This window comes from Aphelocoma coerulescens, chromosome 8 (assembly GCF_041296385.1).
Source record: "Aphelocoma coerulescens isolate FSJ_1873_10779 chromosome 8, UR_Acoe_1.0, whole genome shotgun sequence".
NCBI classification, from domain to species: Eukaryota; Metazoa; Chordata; class Aves; order Passeriformes; family Corvidae; genus Aphelocoma; species Aphelocoma coerulescens.
In genome coordinates, this window is record NC_091022.1 from 27,820,570 (window position 1) to 27,840,322 (window position 19,753).

At 41.6% G+C, this 19,753-nt stretch overlaps 1 protein-coding gene across 2 annotated transcripts in view; it reads right to left on the reverse strand.

The window, feature by feature from the left end:
* LRP8 (LDL receptor related protein 8) overlaps positions 1–19,753 on the reverse strand; it is a 174,671-nt gene that overhangs the window by 37,802 nt on the left and 117,116 nt on the right. For both annotated transcript variants that reach the window (XM_069023448.1, XM_069023447.1), the window contains exon 4: positions 1,238–1,366. In XM_069023448.1, coding sequence (XP_068879549.1) covers positions 1,238–1,366 — 129 coding nt within the window. The remainder of the gene's footprint in view (positions 1–1,237; positions 1,367–19,753) is intronic.

The following is a 19,753-nucleotide window of genomic DNA, read 5'->3' on the forward strand; positions in this document are numbered from 1 at the left end:
AAGGAAAAAGAAAAAAAGGACTAAGAAAAAATACTTTTAAAAAGAGAGCTAAATAGTGGAACAAGTTGCTCACAAAGTAAAAGCTTTGATAATGTTTTGTTTGATAAAGCTGACTGCAAAGAAATAAACTTATCCAAAGCATTCTACTCAGAACCACAAAATGTTCACGTAAAACATATTTTGCCATACAACTTCAAAGAAAAGATACAATGTGGATTATGAACTGGGTAGGTATTAGAGCCCAAAATCCAATTTTCAAATGAAGAAACTTCAATTTGTACTTGAATGTAATCATTCAACCCTTTCACCAGTAATTTGGAAGTAAAAATAACATTGCTGATATCACATGCAACACTAGAAATATTCAGGGTTGAGTGAATACATAGAACTCAGAGAGCTTCTTAACAGCCTGGGATCATTTGTACACAAAGAATTTAATAAGAACAGTATTAGATATTAGAAAGGTGATTTTACTTCTGCACAGACTGGCAAGACTGATATTCCCTAAATTCTGGTGGTCTGTATAAAAACAAAGTTGGAAAACCAACTGGAATACTAAAGGGAGTCACAAGAATGAGTCAAGCTTTCATTCAAAAGAAAATATTTGACAACACGAAGCATAAAGAGCTAATATGTTTGGTCTATCAAAAAGGCAGCCTGAGAAATGGCTTGATCACACAGTATAGGAGTTTTCACAGACTGAAAACACTGTTAAAGAGCTCTTTCATTCAGCACAGAAAGGCCTAATAAAAGGCAATGGCCATTTAGGGACTGAATTTAAAACAGTTATGGGTACAGAGTATATAATTCTCTCTGTGTCCAGTGAAACCAACAAGCTATCAATGTCCAGACCTATCTACTCTACCTCAGCAGAAGCCAGCCTGAGTCTGTCCACACTCTGCAGGGACAAGGACACAGCAGGGACCTGCTGAGCTACCACAGAGGAAGGTTTGAACCTTATTTAAGTCCTTTTCACATCACCTGGGTGTTAACCCTAATAATAATACTTAATTCTCCATATAAAGAATACTTAATTCTTCAGAGAGTTCACTCATTCTCCAGCCAGACCCAACTGGAGAATCCTTCTTTCCTCTGTTTTCAAAGTCACAACTCAGCACTGCAAATTGAGTGAATAAGTTTGTTGGCAGGAAAAGTCATCCCTTTCCATGCAATTTGTAACAGTCACTCTAGGACTTTTATAAGCCTAAATGGAGATGTTACATACGTATTAACTCACCAGGAGTGCAACCAGCCTCATCAATACCACTTTCACAATCCTTCTGCCCATCACATCTCCAGGATGACGGGATGCATTTGTTGCTTAAGTCTCCACAGCTAATTTTTTCAGATGGACACACTTGTTTGGCTGGAAGAAAAAAAACAAAGAAAGAAACAGAAGTTAAACATATTTCTAAACACTTCTAACATTGTTTACACTATTAAAGTTACTTTTACTTGGAATGGCTCAATCCTCAGACATATTGGAATGAAATTCCAAATCAACCTGCTGCCTCTTAAATCAGGTCTCCGTGCACAGGCTGCCCTGCGAACAAGGCCCTTCCTGTCCCTGCAGCCTGTGCCTGCCCCAGCTAACCCCTTTCAGGAACATGCAAATAAATCAAGTACCACCCCTCACTCTTAGTTTCAAGCCTAACTCAACTGATGTGAACTGAGAAAGTTGTTTCAACAGACCACCAGAGATTCCAGCAAGAACTTGGGGCTGGTTGTTACGGGAAGGGATGGCACTACTTGGAGTGAGGGATGCTCAGTGCAGCACCAGCACTGCCTGGCTCTGCCTCCCTGCCCAACACACTGACCTGGAGCTGTTCAGTCACTGCCCCCTGCACACAGCACAGCAGCTCTGCACAAACCACCTCCAACTAAGCCAGCAAAAACAATTTCCCTGATTTTAGTGCAAGGGTGTACTTCTATGTTTGGTAATGCAAGGCAATTTCTAAATGTAACGATCTGGGCAGATAGTGGTCAGCAAAGCTGAGGAAAAAGCAGCAAGGACAAGCAGGTACTTGCACATATTTAACAAATTGAGCTGTAACTGCGTAAATTGAAGGCAACTGTGATGTCAGACATGGAGACACAGGAGGACCCGCAGAAGCAAAAACCCCAGTGCAGGCAAGAACACAACTATGAAAAAGAATCTGCCAGATTTATCTGGAACCAAGTAAGCTGTGAAGCTCATTCTCTCATAACTAGTTTGCATTGCTAAAATTCCTATTTTTTTTTTCCTTCATACTAGCGTAAAGAGCAACAGATCTACATTTATTGTGACAAGGCTGCTGAAATGCAAAATGTTCCACAGTTTAAACAATTGTTTAGCATTCTGGAATCATCATCCAGTTTGGCAGGATTTGCTTATTAAACAGACCAATCGCTCTCTTCAAAAAATTACATGTTTTCAAATACTTCTTCCATTGGTATTAATGAGAATAATGCTGTGTATGGCTGCAGGGCTACTGAACAGGAAGGAACCCAGATTCTGAATTAAAACTTTCACATTACCCTGCCCTGGTAAAGGTATTTACACAAAGTCCATCAGCTTCCCAAGTGCTGAACGAGAGAAGATGAAAATTATACCTCCCTTTCCAGCTACACAAGGAGGCTGCAAAAGGGCATCTTACAGCCCCAAAGCATCAATCAGCCACTTGGAGAGCAGTGCCATTTAATCCCTGGATTTCTCTGTCTTAGCGCCTTGAAGTGTTATATGAAGCAGTTTCGAGAAGCTGTGGGCAACCAATACATCAAGAAAAATTAGGTCCTGCCACAGACAGACAGTTAATAACAGATGTAATGAAGTTTTATAACCCTGAGGCATGACAGCATTTCTGTTGAAATTTGCTTGCTGCATACCTAAATAACATTTATGAATGTTGCCTGATTAAAGGGGGGAGGAAGAAAGGGATCCTTACTTAGGCTTTTGGATTATTTTTCCAGCAAATCAGTAATAAAAAACATTGGAAAGGCTCCCCAACAAGACCCCACCAAGATCAGTGTATCTGCCAACTCAGGCCAGGTCCTGTGTCCCAGTCCCTCTAAGCTGCAGGTTTTGTACTGCACAACTGCAGTACAAATATACAAAACTGCAGTACAAACGGCTTACTGGGAAAACTGGGTTACTAAAAATGTCATGGAGACATTTGTTAACCAGGTTATTGGTCCACATCCCCCCAAAATTGCTCTAGTTCTTCTTGCTCTGGTTATGGTGATGGGAAGGAGAATTTGTTTCGATGCCAAGTAGGACCAGGTCTTCCATCCCCATTGTAAATCTCCGTTGAGAACCAAGTGGGTCAAGACAGGTGGGAACATGTTCCATACACCTGATTTTGAAGAAGGTGAAATGTAATCATAAAATGGTATCATCACACAGTGGGATCATTAACCAGCAAAAAGGTTACTTACTGGTCACAGTTTTAAGTATGGGCATTACTTTTGCTTGGCTGCTGTGGGCAGACGCTTAATAGCTTTGGGAAGCTGAAAGGTTTGGAAAAGTATGAACAGAAGGCTCCTATTTATGGAAAGCAATCTCTGTGTTAATCATCTCCCTGACAGAATAATTACAGACATTTAAAATATGTAAATCAAAGCTTGAACTTTCAGGGATACAGCAAGAGAAGCTGCTGTTGGTCACAGTTCATCAAATCTCTGCGTTCCAGTGGTTTCTGCACCTAAGCAATCATTACATGGAAGCCAATGACTTGTAAGCACTGGCAGGTAACAGAGGAGACCTTGCACAAAACTCAAAGCAACACTTTGGTGAAAACACACCTGCATTTCCAGCAAGTTGGGTGTTTTCCTCCCCTCTCCCCCCAAGAGGCTGCAGATGCAAGTGGAGTCTGTGTTGTTGTCCACACTATGACAGGCTTTCAGCAACTGCAGTCCAGGCTAACATTTGCTTCTGTGCATGGCTTACACACACCCAGGCCTCTTGCACTGACGTGACCAAAATGTTTTACTTCCTCCTTCCCTTTTTGTGCAGCCAGAAAGGAAAGGGTTAGTGCTGTGTGTGATGGTGAGTGCTCCTACCCTGGATGCATTCTGGACCAATGCGAGTTATAGCAAGATCTGCCTTTTTAGAAAAGCACCATTAAACAACTTGGTTGAAATGTCAGACACATCAAGACCAATTTATCACAATGAACTGCAAATGCCAAGGATGGACAACAATGGTTTATTTATAAGGAGACAAGAGCAAAGAAGACAAGAAGGTTCCATTTACTCACTACTGCCAATGGCACATTCTTCTTTCTCTTTATGGGAGGCTACAAAGTCTTTCAGAGAACCATAGAGCCTAACTGGCGCCCCACTGTTTGCTTCCTCTTGTGCCACTGCTGTGCTTTTCAGGCTCCGGACATCATGTATATTCAAGAAAGCCCAAGAAAACAAAATTGATTTACTTTCAGAAGACCATTTGTCAGGTTCTCACCAAACAGGTACTCTAAGAGCATACACAAAATGCAATTAAGCAGCTTCTACTGGTGGGAAACCCACAAGACTTTTCATCAGCAGATTGAAAAGAACGCCCTTTGTGGAAATACATCATCTTACAGGTCTGAACAGCTCCTCTATCTCTGCTGAAATAACTTCCCATCCTCTCCAGACTGCCCCTTGTGTTTTTTCCAGGTTCTTCAGAAGAAAAACTTCAGCCCAAATCTTTTCTTTCTACAACAGAGAAAATGCAAAACTACAATGGTTTAATTATTTTCTGCCATGCCAATAAACTGCTCCTGCAAATATTTCCACTACTTTTATTATGGAACTTAAAATTCCTACCTTCCTCCAGCAATGGTTTAGTTGCCAGCTTTTTTTTTTTAAAGAATGTTTTTTAACAAGGACCTCCCCTCCTCAAAGACTGCCCTTAAATCTTCTTTTGTCACAGCTGGCAGAACTGCCTCAGAGATGCCTCAAAACCAAAATAAGTGTTCATACCTGCCCAAGTACAGGACTAGAATTCAGTTTGTTTCCAGACAAAACAAGCCACACTGGTAAATGAGCAACTGTTCTGTAGAGAGGAAGGGAGCTGACAGGCAGACATTGCTCAGGGAAATTCAGAAGTTCTCAGTCACTGAAGATTCATGATTCAGAAAAACATCTCAGTCACAAGTTTGCATATACAGTTCTTTATATATATGTGTGTGTGTGTATGAATGTATATCCCAGTCTATACTCACTACCGGCTTACAACCTAAACTTTCCCATTGAATTGTTTAAGGTGCATAAGAAACACAGTTTGAAATCCCTCTTCTGACTTTAAATATTGTCACAGCTGAAGGTGTGTCTGACTGGTACTTTCCTTCCCTTGCCTCTTCTCTCAGCTGAGGGTGGGTGTGAGAAACACTGGCCCCTACCCCATTCACCTCCAGTTCACTGTAGCTCAGGACAGGTTGCTGTTTCTTTAGTTTACTTCACTTAACCCTTCAAGTTTACTTCACAACCCTTTAACACATCAGATTCTAGGTGTGATTTTATAAGGTGTGTTATTTCATATTTGTTATACTTTATTTCCCTGATGCCTTCCTTGTGCCAAGTTACAATCAGAAGTGTTTGTGTGGGGACAGCAACATCCATGGTGGATGATTCCCATGTCCTGGGAATTTCTTTGGCCCTGGTGCACAGAGCACAGGGACTTGAGTCCCTGAACCCACAGCTTTCGCTGGGTGCCTGAGTTTGGATCTGTGCATCAGCAATACACAAAGACAGAACATATTATGGGGGAATGCTAATCAAAGTAGTGTTCCCACTGAGGTTAGGAGCTGCACTGAACTCCCCTTCTGTCCTGTAAAGCAACACAGTACAAGCATCAGCCTGCTGGGATGGCAAGACTTACACAAACTTGTAACTCCTACAAAAGCTGATGCAACTCATCCAGTAGCAGCACTTGGGTTGCTCCCCATATCTGCAGTACACATACACTTGAGATCTCTGAGAAAATACAGGCAACACTACCATTTCAGCTGAAACCAGCCCAGTCCAAAACAAATGTCATGATTAGTGGCTTAAGTGAATTAAGATTACAGCAGTGAGACTTGGAATGAGACCAGCCCACCACCAATGACGCCTTTGTTGACAGAAGCAGCCGCCCCATCCATCTGCTCTCACAGAAAGGTCTGTTCTGGTCAAACTGGGGCATGCTGACAACACCCATTCCCAGGGCCTGGGAGCTCAAACTGTTGCTACCTGACTACATCTGTGAGTGTGTAAATGCCATAACCTTTGTGGCAGCACGCAGAAGCACAGAAATAGTGAAAAAACTATTCTTCCTGCACAAAAAGATAATTAACTTATGGGTGCTGCCTTTAATCTTCTAACATAAATGAAGCAACTCAAAAAAGGCAGATTAGGAAAGGCTACTAAGGAATTATACTGTAAAATGTCAGGAACAGTATTAGCAACTGATACACCTGATAAATAGATTCAATGGAGTGATTTGTTTGATGGTGACTTATGTTTAGAAGTTCCCAGGGGAACAGAAGAGGATTTGCACAGATTTCCCTCCATTGCACTGCATAGTACAGCCCTTATTAACTCCATTCTTGTGTGCTTGTAAGAAGGGCTCCTTTACAACACCCTATATTAGGAGTCTTTGATGAGTCTCCAACTCCTCTACCTTGAAACTGGAGGGAGAAAATAAGCTTAGCACACAAGGGTTCAGCTTGTCTAAAAGAATAGATAGCAGGTACCTCGCTTTTGTGCAGATTATCACATTAGTGATTACCACCTCTGACATCAGAGTGAAATAATCAGGAATTCAAAATCCCAAGATTAATCCTAATTACTGAAATAGAGACTCACTGTCAGAGTAACAGTGAGGTAATTTCCACAGGAAAAGCGTGTTCCAAAAGCACAGACACTACAAACAACCTCAAGTAAGAAAATGATTCTCTGGTATCGTGCCAATTTTAACAGGTAATATAAACTGTATTTGAGCACAGTGCAAGGAGGTAAGAGATCTCTAGCAGGCTGGAAAGACAAATGGCATCAGGTTTTAGCTAAGCTCTATGTCTCACAACATGAGCCACCTGCATGGGTCAGGAGGGGTTTCTTTACCCAGGTTCAGAGCTATCCTGGCACACTTGGAATACTGAATGCTGTCACAGCCCAGGACAGCAAGCTGGACAGAAAGGACTGCTACTCTTGGGCTTCCAGTGCACCATTTTGTCTCCAATTACTGATTGCTATGTCTTACTCATCCAGTTCAAAAACCAAAACCACCATCAAACTTGGCTACAAAAAGCATTTCCTTCCCTCAGTCTGACTGGCAGGACTTCAGCTGATTTTATATTCCTGTAAACATAGCAAATGCTCCTTTGCTGCGATCATCTGAGCACATCTCACCTAATTCATTTCAGAGCTTCTCCAGATACTGTTTCCATGGCACATCTGTTCTCTACCTGGTGTGCCCAACAGGCCCTGCTGCTGAGAAATAAAGTCCTTAAACTTAAGTCAGCTTGCTTGTTTTGGGTAAATCCAAGTCTAGGTCAATAGCCCATGGTAAAGAGGAGGTCAAGCTGGATGATTACATGATCCTCCTTGGTCTCAAACTGCAGGAAAATTGATACTTTCAGTAGGAATCAGAAAGTTTTTTAATTGCCTTTAAACTATCCCTCATGGTCATACTTCTGAAATTTCAGGACTTACAAAGTAAGATCAGATGTTTAACAGCAGTGAGGATATAGGCTGCTGAGCCTCATTAAATTCTACTTTTTGAACCATCTAATGCCTGTAAAACACTGGTTTTTTAACTGGTGCCTGTAGACTACATGGTGACATTCCCCCACTCTCAAGTCTGGTTGTGCACAGACAAACCAGTTTTTAAGAGACCATGACAGGTTATTAGGCATGAGAGAGATGCACATGATACAGTGAGGGCTTTCTGCTCCCAAACAAACTACATTTCCTTACCTGCCATTGCACACATGTGAATTCATTGAAAAGATTCATCCCCTAACCTTGAGACAAAAGTTGCCTTCCCAGGGGAAACTCAACAGTTCCACAGATACTGTCAGCAATTCCTCAAGGCCAGTCCTTGGCTTGCCATGGCCTTTCTGCTCCACCCAGCCCACTCTGAATGATCAGCAGTGCTCTGATGTTAAATGCCTCAAGGCACTGCTTGGTCAGCAATGCACAAATCCTTTAATAAACTTGAATGAGACATAGGATAGCCTGGGATTCCAGCCCTTGTTACCATTTTCCATAGATTCTGGACAACACTAACATACACAATAAGCATGACCACACCACACTTGTGGTGTGACTTGTGGCAGAGCTGAGCACGACTCCACAGGGCAAGGCAGGAATGTGAACAATAGAGCAAGGCTGGTGCAGTCCAACCCCATCTGAGTAAAGCATTACCACACAGTGTGCAGCAGAGCCCATCAGCCACGTGCCACCTCTGAACACCAGTTTCCCATCTTTCCTGACACCACGGCCATATGGTCACGAGAAACATTTACCCAGATTAATCCAGAGAAGAAATGAATACAGTCCTGCTTAATGATAGTGAAGCACAGCCCTCACTGTTTAGAGGAACAAAAAGGGGATTTTGATAAACTCAAGTCTGAGGCCATCTGCCAACTTTTCCCCCTATTTCTACCACTTTGGCTCTTTGTGTGTCTTTTTGATGGAAGAGGAAAATTCATAATTTGCCCCAGACTTAAAATGGAGAGCTGTTCAAAACCCTAACATGGTCCCTCCTTGTGAAAGCACCAGACCTTCTTGCCTTTCTCTCTGCTCCTCCTCTAAACCAGAGCAGAACTTGCTTTCAAGAGGAGCTGTGTCTCTAAGACATTATTCTGGTCACTGAAAACCTCAGTTTCCATATCAGATTTCTTCAGATCCCTTTGTACTACTTAAAATTTTATTTTCTCTTCACTGGTGAGTTTCTCTCATCTTAAGGATCAGTTGGTCATGCCCTTAGCTTGGCACAGAGGAAAGAAGATACTAAAAAAAACCACAGGGAAAATCCTAGACATCAAAGTAAGAAACCAGAACAGCTGAAGAAGAACCTGTTCTTGGCATAAGTAAAGCAGCAGTGTGCACTGCTGATCCCAAACAGTTTCATAATAAACTGACAGTTGACTTTGGTAGTTAGCAAACACCCAGGCCTGCCAGCAAAACCCAGGACTCAAAATTTTCTTTAGAGATAGCTTTCTAATAGAAAAGCTATTAAATATTCCCTTTTGTGAGAGGCATTTTTCATGCTCAATCAAAAGCAAAGGTTAAAAAAAAAATCCAGCAATGACATGACTTTGTTTAAGAAGGTCAGAAAAAATACTCTGCTTTTTTCTACCCAGAACAGAACCTCTTCTTTAAACTCCACTGTTTCTAGAGCTAGTTTGAAAGAGAGTGATGTGCAACATTGTCCTGTCAAACCTCCCATCCTACACCACTGCCTACATCAGTAATTACCCTGTCAATCTGTGTACATATTGTCAGTTGTAATGCAGTTCAGCCTTCCCTTCCCTTCTGCATTAATAGTAATGGGGGAGGTCGGGGGAGAAAAGGGAAATAAAAGGGAAAAAAGAAAATTATTTTGCCTTTCCTAGAGCCCAGAAATCAAATGGAACTCCAGTCTTTGACATGGTTGAGAGCTGAGCTCTGTTTCTCAACACAGATCCTCTACCTCTGCTTTTATCCAGGGATGCCTACTGTGAAAAACTAAGTCTGGCTATAAACAACCTTTAAAAATCTATCATGACCCACCGTGTTTCCCCTTGATTAATGATGCGTGATGCTTTCAAGGCAGCTCTGATTCAGGCAAACCTTAAGAGAATAAAACACCCGAGGGTAACAGCTGACCCAGCACAGACTGGTAGCAAAGTAGCTGGGAATCAGCAAAGTTCAAACACAGACATGCTCTGGGAAGAAAGAAGAGTGTCAAGGAAGAAATGAGAGTCGGGAGGTTACGGCGGCACAAGCTGGGCATGAATGGAAGTCAGCTAATTAACTCCAAGAAATGCAACTTCTGAAAGGGAAATTTGTTCCCTGCCCTAGATCAGTGATTCCGGAGCCTTGTGGGCAAACAGATTTTTGAACAACTTTGAAACTTTCTCATGCAGCCACAGAGCTGACAAATGGATGTGTTGAGCTGCTGAACAGAGCCCTCGGGGCCGGGATGTGGCGGGGGTGGGGAGCAGCCTCAGCCTCCCCCCACCCAAATGGGACTCATTACAAATCTTTTGTCACCTATTTAGGTGTCAGCCGTGTGCCTAATTGCCATTACCTAGTTCCCATGACCTGGGCATCCCATGGGCACACCAGAGCCCACCCTTGATACAAAGCCCATCCCTTCCTGGTCCGACTTGGAGGGGACCACGGCAAGAGCTGCCCTCCACGGAAACACAGGTAATAACCACACTCTCCTGATCTGTACCGATCCAATAATGCTTCCCGGTTTATTCCTAGGCTTTGGGTCTAAATACATTGCAGCTTTAACAACATCAACTTTCTTCACTAAAGATTCAGTGATAAAATACTCCAGATTGCAGCACACAATAAATCAATCATCCCTCCCTGTGTGGATTTGTAACTCAGCAGTTTGAAAGCATCTTGGAACAATTTCTGCACAGATACTTTTAGATATGGGAAAAATTTACTTTTTATTGAATCAAATGTTATTTGACTGGCTTTGGTTTATAGATAAAAGTGACAGAGTTTTCTAGGCTGCCTTCAAATTGTTGGCACTGTGACCCTGAACTGTTTAAAAAATTAGTTTCTAAAAATAATTCGTTCTCTCCTCTGGCAGTATCTCACTTTGTCCAAGCCTACCCGACATAATCACCTTGGTCACCTGTCAAATTCTTATACAAGCAGCTAAGCACAGCACCAGGACAGATCTATCTATTTTTCTTCCTATATATTAATTTCTAGAATGCCCCAGAATATGCATCCCAGAGTGCTCCATTTCTATTACAGCAAATCCAGAAACAAATTCCAGATGGCAGCTTATTTCATACATATTCTAGCATATTTAGGCACTTGACTTATCCAATTCTTTGGAAGCAAATTAATGCTCAACCCAAAATTAGGTTTTAAAGTACAGTTTAAAAAGTTCACCTGACTGTATCACACAATTAGCAAAAATCAATTACCAGATGCTAGTCTGAATTTGAAGACAGAAAAATTATTCTATTTTGTAAGTACTGAAATAATGACAAAAATCCCTTAAGCTGGAGAAATTCCTCTGCAAAGGTGAGCCTGTTTCACAGGACCAGTCCACAGACTGGATTTGAGAGTACTGAACAGGTCAAAGCAAACATCCAGGATGATACTGGATGGCCCCAGGGGACAGCTACTCTGGTAAGAGGGGTTTTGTGGGAACAAAAGAGAGCAAAAACCCTGTAATGATCCGCACAATGTCCACACACTGTGCTTATTTAGCAGCCAAGAAATACGCGGGGCCATCTTCCAACCTCCAGTTCTTTCCAGCAAGGCAGCAAGAAAGTACTTGGCCTGTAAATTGAGATGTAAAATAATATGTATATGTATATATATAAAACTAGCAGATAACAGATACGTAAACTGTATTATATAAATTTCACTGGCAGTAAAATTTATATAATCAGAAATTTATAAAAATTTATATATCAGGAACTGTCAGTTCCTGTCTCTTGCTCTTCCTTATCACTTAGGCAGTAACTAGGAAATTGTCAGATATTCCAGAACCATCCTGAATATAAGCATAGCTTGCTATCTGATGAACTCCTAATGAATATACTGTTAATTGCATAACCTTCCTTCAGCACAGGAACTTTTCTGTTCATCAAGGGCATGGATAAAACAGCTTCTTTGCTTTGGAGCATCCTTGTAATTAATAATATATTCTTTGCACTTCTAAATATAGCCCATAATGAGATGCTTTAAAGGATCCAAGCTGCACCTTTCACCAAGGGTTTTTGATCAGAAGGGAAGGAGCCAGAGCTTGTTCAGACAACAGAGGCTGCTGGAACGGCGACTGTCGCTTCCCCAGCCGGAAAGGCTTCAAACGACTTCAAACAGGGCTCGGCAGCAAAACATGCCAAAACACCTTCCTCCACCTAAAACACTGAATCTTGTTATCTCTGGGCATATTCTGTGCACATCAGAGATGAAAAGAAGTATAGGCATATTAGATATAGATAGCATATATGATATAGTCTACATAGATGTATATTAGATAACTTCTACTTGTTAACATTCTACTCATTAACTCCATGAAAACTCTGCCATCAATCACATATCAGGTGATGAGCTACTCCAATGTGCAAAACCTCCCCAATTATGTTTGCCACCCATGTGACCTGGCACCTCTCAGAGATTTGTCCTGGTTTCCATGTGTTGAGAAAGACAAATCTCCAAGGATCACAGAACAGAAAAAAAGTTTCTTGATACCTATGACTTTCTCTGGAGACATTTTGAAGAACTTTGTGCTGAGGGTGGCAGAGCACTGGAACAGCTGCCCAGGGAGGTTATGGAGTCTCCCTCTCTGGAGACATTCCCAACCCACCTGGACATGTTCCTGTGTCACCTGCCCCTGGTGATCCTGCCTTGGCAGGGGCATTGGACTGGATGATCTCCAACCCTGACAAATCTGTGATTCTGTGACCTTCAAACAATGATCCATGGTTGGGGAGAAAAAAGGAAAGTGGTTCCCCCATCTGTGGAGTTGCCTTAGTCGAACAACCCAATTTTTGCCCTGAAAATTCCTTCCCAGTGAGCTGGATGGAATATTCCATGATTCCCAGATGGAGTTCCCTCCAGTGTCAGAGCTTACTGTGCCTTGCAGCAGCTGGACCAAATACCTTTGATGCCTTTTGGGACTACCTAAAACCAGAGGCCAGACAAAATTAAGAGAATAAAAAGTGGTCATATTTATTGAAGGGCCTTCAGGTACACTTAGGGCAGATGAAGCACCCCCCCAGGGGCTACACCCAAAAATGGACGACAGGTTATGGGTTTTCATACTTTTATATGTTTGGTCCATTTGCATATCAGGGGTTAATCTTCCAATTACAGCTTCAGGTAATGAAGTCATTCTCCCCAAGTTTACTCCCCCCCAACTCACTCTTGTTTCCATTTCTCGGGGCCTGAGGCAGTCAGGTGTCCTTGATTCCCAGGCCTAGAGAGGAAGTGTTTTGTCTGACCAAAATGGGAGAACAGTAGCTAACACTGTGTATGGAGTTTAGTGTTATACACTAAAGAATTGCAGGATTACAAATATATGAAAAATATAAAATCTAAAATCCTAAGGCATCACCTTCACCTATAAACTGTGAGTGTCACTGCTGTCTGTGTGCAGTAGCTGAGAGAACCTCCCATGTTTAAAAGCCTCAGGACCATTAAATGCTTGCACAGCAATGGCTGACTTTTTACATCAACACCTCATTTAAACAACAGCATATCTTTAAGACAGGTACCTATTTTGATTTAAAGACTTCAGTCAGTAAGGATTTCTGTACAAGTGAGTCTACTTTACTTGCCACTACTGTTAAGAGCTGTATCTTATCAGTGTTTCTCTTATCTAGTTTCCTGGATCAGGTTGATCCTTGCTAAGCTAAAGAAACAACTGTGTGATGAAACCTCTTCTCTAAGGAGACAAGTGTAAATTGATAAAGGCAACTCTCAACCCTCTCTTCAATAAATCAAATACCAGATACCCTTCTAATATTTTTCAACTCTCTAATCATGTGAGCCTTGTAAGATTGTTCCCAGCCCCTTGTCTAATAACCTTTCCACTTTATAGCAGCTGCCCACGTCTTTTACCACCTCTCAGCCACCTGCTCTTCAACTTGCTTAACATGGCTTCTAATTATGTTGTAAACTACATTTTTCCAACCTTTAAGTTAAATCACTAATCACAAAATACACACAACAGCAGTTTATTAACACACACAGTATCTTATTAACAAGGTCATGATTCAATCAAGGACCACTGAGAAGTGACACAACTCTTGTTTTCACTCACATGCTGACACAGATTTTTTTTTTTTTAAATCTTGATGTATTATGTTCCATTATCAGGCTCTCTGTGGCTTTGTCCAAAACTAATAACAGCCTGTTCAGCACACACAGCTTTGGAGCCCAATTGTTATTGTTGTAGCAGTCAGGAACTCCAGGCTTGGGCTTGCAGATCTTCTGCAGCAGAGGTTCTGTACTGTGCTCTGTTTAACCTTTTAAACCACCATAAAAATACAGTTTTTACTAACTTACTTTTACTAACTTCCACCAGTGTTCCCACATCTCTAAAAACAGTAATGCAAATTCTAAAAAAAATAAAAATACAGATCAGAAAACTGACTGGCTGTGTCCTTCAATGAGAGTTTGTCAGTACTTCTGCTTTAAAAGCCAAACCTTTAATAGCTGCTGAGTAGCAGGCATATTATTAAATGTGCAAATGAAACTTCTTCCCCTTCCTTCTGAACAGAAATTAGAAATACGTCTAGTATTTACTCAACTTCTGCCACTGGAGCTTATAATTTCACTCCCATTGACCAGTATTGTACTATATGGATTTGTTTTTCATACAGCTAAAGAATTACTTACAATCCTTCATATACCCAACCACAAAATTCCCATGCTTGCTTCTGGCTTTCCTTATTCAATGAATTTATTATCTAACTCCCCCTTGTACCTAGACTGTAAATCATTTCAACTCTCAATATTATGGATTCTTACACCAATTTCCTACAGAAACAGTTTCCATATACAATTAATGCCTCCCCGCAACAATCTGCTTCTCTGCCCTCATAAATACCAAATGCAGTGGCCAAATCAAAGAAAATAACAAAAAGATATGATATCTTGAGGAGAATTCTTATGTATTCAGCAAAAATACATGGCAGGGTAGAATGCTCTGACAGAAAAAATGGCTGCATCCAGCCTGTACTGGATGTCCATCCATGCATGAAGAAACTGGGGAAACTTTTAATTGGAATGCTTACTCTCTGATGCATCAAAAGGCCAGTCAAGCCCAGGACATAAACGAAAGGGAGTTAGGGATGGAAGAGAAATCAAATTCACAAGTTCTGGTGCTCCTGAAGCGTTGGCTAACTCAGTGATTGAACTTACTTTGCAGGGATCCCACTCACAGAGCAAGCAGGTGAAAAGCTCACAGAAATACAGCGTAATGGGGTTCTTAAGGGCTGGTACATGATTTTTTAATGCTTTCAGCAGGAAGACTTTCTTTCCAACCTAACATAACTAAAAGAAGCAGAATAAATCTCTGAGACCAAGTTCTGTCACCTGCATAGTAGGTAAGATTGCACTTGGTCTAGATAAAGTAATTTTTATGACATTCAGGTTGAAAGTACACCTCATTTCCTATGCAGGTCACCTGTAATTTCCTACACAGCCACCTAAGACTTGAGGGACTCTGATGTCAGAACTTTAAATAACTGCACTCAGAGTGCCCAACCTTTCCAAAACCTTCTCTGACAATGAGACAGAGCTGTCTTTATGTAGGTCTTTCCCACCAGGCAACTGCAGGAGTGAAGACATGCAGAGCTCAAGGGGAAAGGGTCTGGCAGATTGAAGAGCTTTGCCTCAAGACCCAAAGCACCAGCCCAGCCCTGCATCACACCAAAGCCAAGAGTAACCAGCAGCCACCAGCCCTGCCTGCCAACATCAGGGACATGGCACAACTGGCAACCACAGGCACTTCCACTGAAGGCACAAAAGGCAGCTGTGAGGCAGCTCCTCTGCTCTCTGGGCATCTCTGCCATCTTCCCCAAAGAAAACAGATGCCAGGCTGCTAATCTGCTTTAGGAGAGGGAAAGAACAGCCTGGCAGAGATTTTGATCCTTGTCACAATTACAGTTCAGTCCTGGAGCAGCACACATTTCTCATGATCCCAGGCTAGAATTAATACAAAGGCTGAGCTGAGCCAATATAACCTTCAGAATGTGAAGGAAATATTCTCTTGCATTCTCCCTAAAAAGCAACTGGAAGTATGAAAAATGTCTGCATACCTAAGGAGTGCTTCATTCTGTTAGGTTAAAAAAATCAAATCCAACAAAAACCACGAACAAAAACTAGAGTAGCCATGTAAAATCAAAATAAAATACTCCTTTCCTGATGTTTGAAATAGCACCAATATCCCAAGTGACTGCCTGCAGAAGTGTGCTTGTAATAGTGTTCAAATGTATTGATTACTTTAGCATTTTCAACAAAGATAACACTGTGAGGCCACACAAAATACTAAAACCAGCCTACCAGCCACCCTGGCATCCAGATTCCAGCATATCTTTGAAATAATGCCTGCTCTCAATGACTCAGGTTATACAGAAAAGCAAACACAGATTCTGTGAGCCTGTTCCAGAAGAGGACATGATGTGCTCTTGCTGACTTCAATCAATAGAACAACATGACTTGGTCAGCCCAGTCTCTCTGCTGTGTAGGTCCAGATCATAAATTGGTTTTAGCTGACAACCACTGCACTCTACACAATGTGCTGGAGCTTCACGTGTAGTAATTGTTTCTTTAAAGACAGATTTGTGCATCCATTGTTGTGTGCACTGGCATGTGTCATCCATGGCTGCCATAACCATGCACTGAACCACCACTCTTGAGGCTACTGTTCCTCCTCCCCCTCTCAAACCTCTCCAGTCTCTCCATCCAGCCAGTTTTGATCTCTGAAGATCTCTAGAGTTTGGCAAAGTGGTTAAGTAATTACAGTACAGAGGAAGTAAGTCAGCACATGTGTGGGTTTGAACTATGAAAATTTTTCATTTGGCTTAGGAGGAGAGAAAATGTGTCTTGAAAGCCAGAAACATCAGCCCTTGTTCTCAAAATATTTGATGAGCAGATAGGGACACATTCACTCCTTCTGGAACATACGCTACACGACAGCTTCCAGTGGCAGCTGCTTTACACTCTGGAAAAAAACACAGCTTTTTCCAAACCAGAACCATAGGATGAATGAAAAAAATCCAAGCGAAGGAGAAGAATATGCAAAATTGTTGTTAGACTACATAAAATTAAGAACTGACCCCACAGTTCTGAAGTTCCTCCCTGATTTTACATAGTCATTGAATACACTTTTTGCAGGAACCTGAATCCCAGACATGTTTTTCTTTTCATTATTTTACACAATTTTAGAGATTTCTTCTTCATTCATTATGTATAACAGGGATTACATTTTTATTTAGTTTAAATTGGCCCTTTCTAAACATCATTCTATAGCTTCAAGCTTCTTCCCTTTGAAATGCTTTCACAGTGGTCGTCTCCCTGGTATTTAGAACTCACCATGACTAACTCCTCATAGCTTCTTAAATATATGCAAAGAGAAAAGGACTCTCATTTATGTTACTAAATGCAGTCACATCACAGACTGTCTCCTAAAACCAACCTTTAAAAACAATAATAAATATTTCATACCATATGCTGAGAATATCATGGGCTCCAATCTCATAAAGAAAACAGAAACACATGGAAATTCCTTGCTCAGTAGTTTGTGGAAAGAAACTGTAATGCAGAACTCAGGGGGGTGGATAGAGTTGTTATGCACAAGCACAATGCAACGGCTGCTATTAAATAAACAGAAAATCTTGTGCATTAGGACTCAAACTGTGCTCAGAATTCAGGCCACCACCAATCTGAGGCCACCAGCAGTTTAGATCTGTTACTTTTTCTGGTTTTCATTCCAAATACCATTTCAAAGGACAATTCCGCATTTCAAATAAAACAAGGTATAATGTTTACACCAGCACAGTGTAACAATGAAAGGAAGGAAAAAGAAGAACAATGACAATTCTCCATTTTCTCCAAAATTCTGATACACACTTCTGCTTAAATACTTCTCTTTAAACCTTCTCAATCAAGATTACCAGCTCACAAAACATAACAAGGAATGGCTCAAGACACACTAAGCAATGGAGCATGACTGGTACTGAGACAACATCATTCTGCAATGATGGGCTGACTTCTCAACAACCCAAAAATCCATGCTCCCAGTCCAACAGCAGCTGGAAGTAACAACAGTGACCTTTAAATTTCAGGACAATAAAATCCAGCTACAGCAGGCAGTAGAACAGCAAGAGGCAAAATCTGAGAGCACATATGGGAGAATGATCTGTGCCTAAAGGCTACACAGATTAAAAACTCCCACTTTTCTTTTTTAAACTTTCACACGGATGGTTTTGAAGAGGTTGCTTAAGCTCAGTTTTTCTCAGAGCCTGTGCACCTCACTGCTTTCACTGAGTGAAATCTGATATTTCACAATCTGATACTGATGCATGTACACGTTATCAAAGCACAGGCATGGCCAGATGCCCACCCTTCCAGCTACCACTACAGAAGGAAAGTGTGCAAAAGGAATTGCCTCCTAGAATCCATTAATTTAGAGCATTCAGCTTAGAAGCTGCTGCCTACATTGAAGCATCCAAAGGGGTGCATCTAAACACCGACAATATCTTTCAGAAGTCTCAGTCTGGATCCTACAGATATTTCCTGGTGTACTTGTGAACATCTAGGCTTTACTCCTTACCTTCACTTCTTAGAAAACAGCAACTTAAGAAAATATCTTACTAAAGAGTTGTGGATGAAAAATTTAAGTAAGGGATTGTGAAAGAGAAACAGTTAACTTAAAATGTCCCATGTGTTAAATTTTTACTCAGTTAATATAAAAACCTGGGAAGAAATTAGAACAACAAGAGTACCACAGTTAAGAGCTTTTAATCCAATGGAAAAATCCAATCACAGTTTATAGCCCTATTATTAGCTGGTATCTATCAAAGAGGAATATAATCAGACATTCTCCAATCACCCAGTTAGGACACAGCAGCACCTCTGTGAGCAGTCTTGACAAAATGACACCTCTTCTTTTGCAATGGTGACATTTTTAACTTCAGTCACCCATGGCCCCATAACAAGGCAGCAGCAGAGCCAAAACAAACCCAGGGTTCTTGACTGCCAGATCTGCAGCTCCAGGACTTTATGGACAGATGTCCTGCAAGTCCCCTGAGAACCACACACCGATATCTTAATTTTCTACCACTGCCTCAGCATGGAGGGCAGAACCAGGTGTGCTGCACCACTGGCACCAGACTCCTGCTTCTCCTACCCCTTCCCCTCGCCCTCCTACCTGAACTACTGCTGACTACCCCAAGTGGTGCTCACCCTGCCCTTTGCACAGGGCATCCTCCCATATTTCTTGGTCATGCTCTTCCTTCAAACCCACCTGCAGAGGCTGCCTTTGCCAAATGAACCTTAACTATGTTAATACAATCATCTCTGTGTATGAAGGGTAACACTGAAGCCACACCTGGCATCAGATGAGGGACCCCTCTGACCTCACTGTAATCTCTGTTCCACTCCTCCTGCTACTGCTCAGTTTCATTGGTCTTCTTGCTTCTCTCGAGACTGTTCTGATACCAAATCCCTCTGCCAGCCCCCTGTAACCTCAGCACAGCCATAAGCTCTGTGCCAGAAGGCAGCTGCACAGCCTGGGCAGAACCCCACTGGCTTCAGCAATGCCCTGCTGCAAACACAATTACTTAATTACATTGCAAACACAATTACTTAATTACAAAGGAAACTAGGACTGCTATTACAGGACCCGTGTTGGATCTGCTTTTCTGAAGCACCTCTTGGTGTTGAAATTACAAATCATGATTAAAATTGGTGGTTTAAGTGCTTGGTGGTTATTGGACAGAAGAACAATTTACAATGGGCTTGTAGTAGAGAAGTTATGTGCAAAAAGGAACTTAAAAATGTGATTTTAAGGGTGACAGTGTTTCTTTAATCCCTTAAAAGCTGTTTAGTTCAC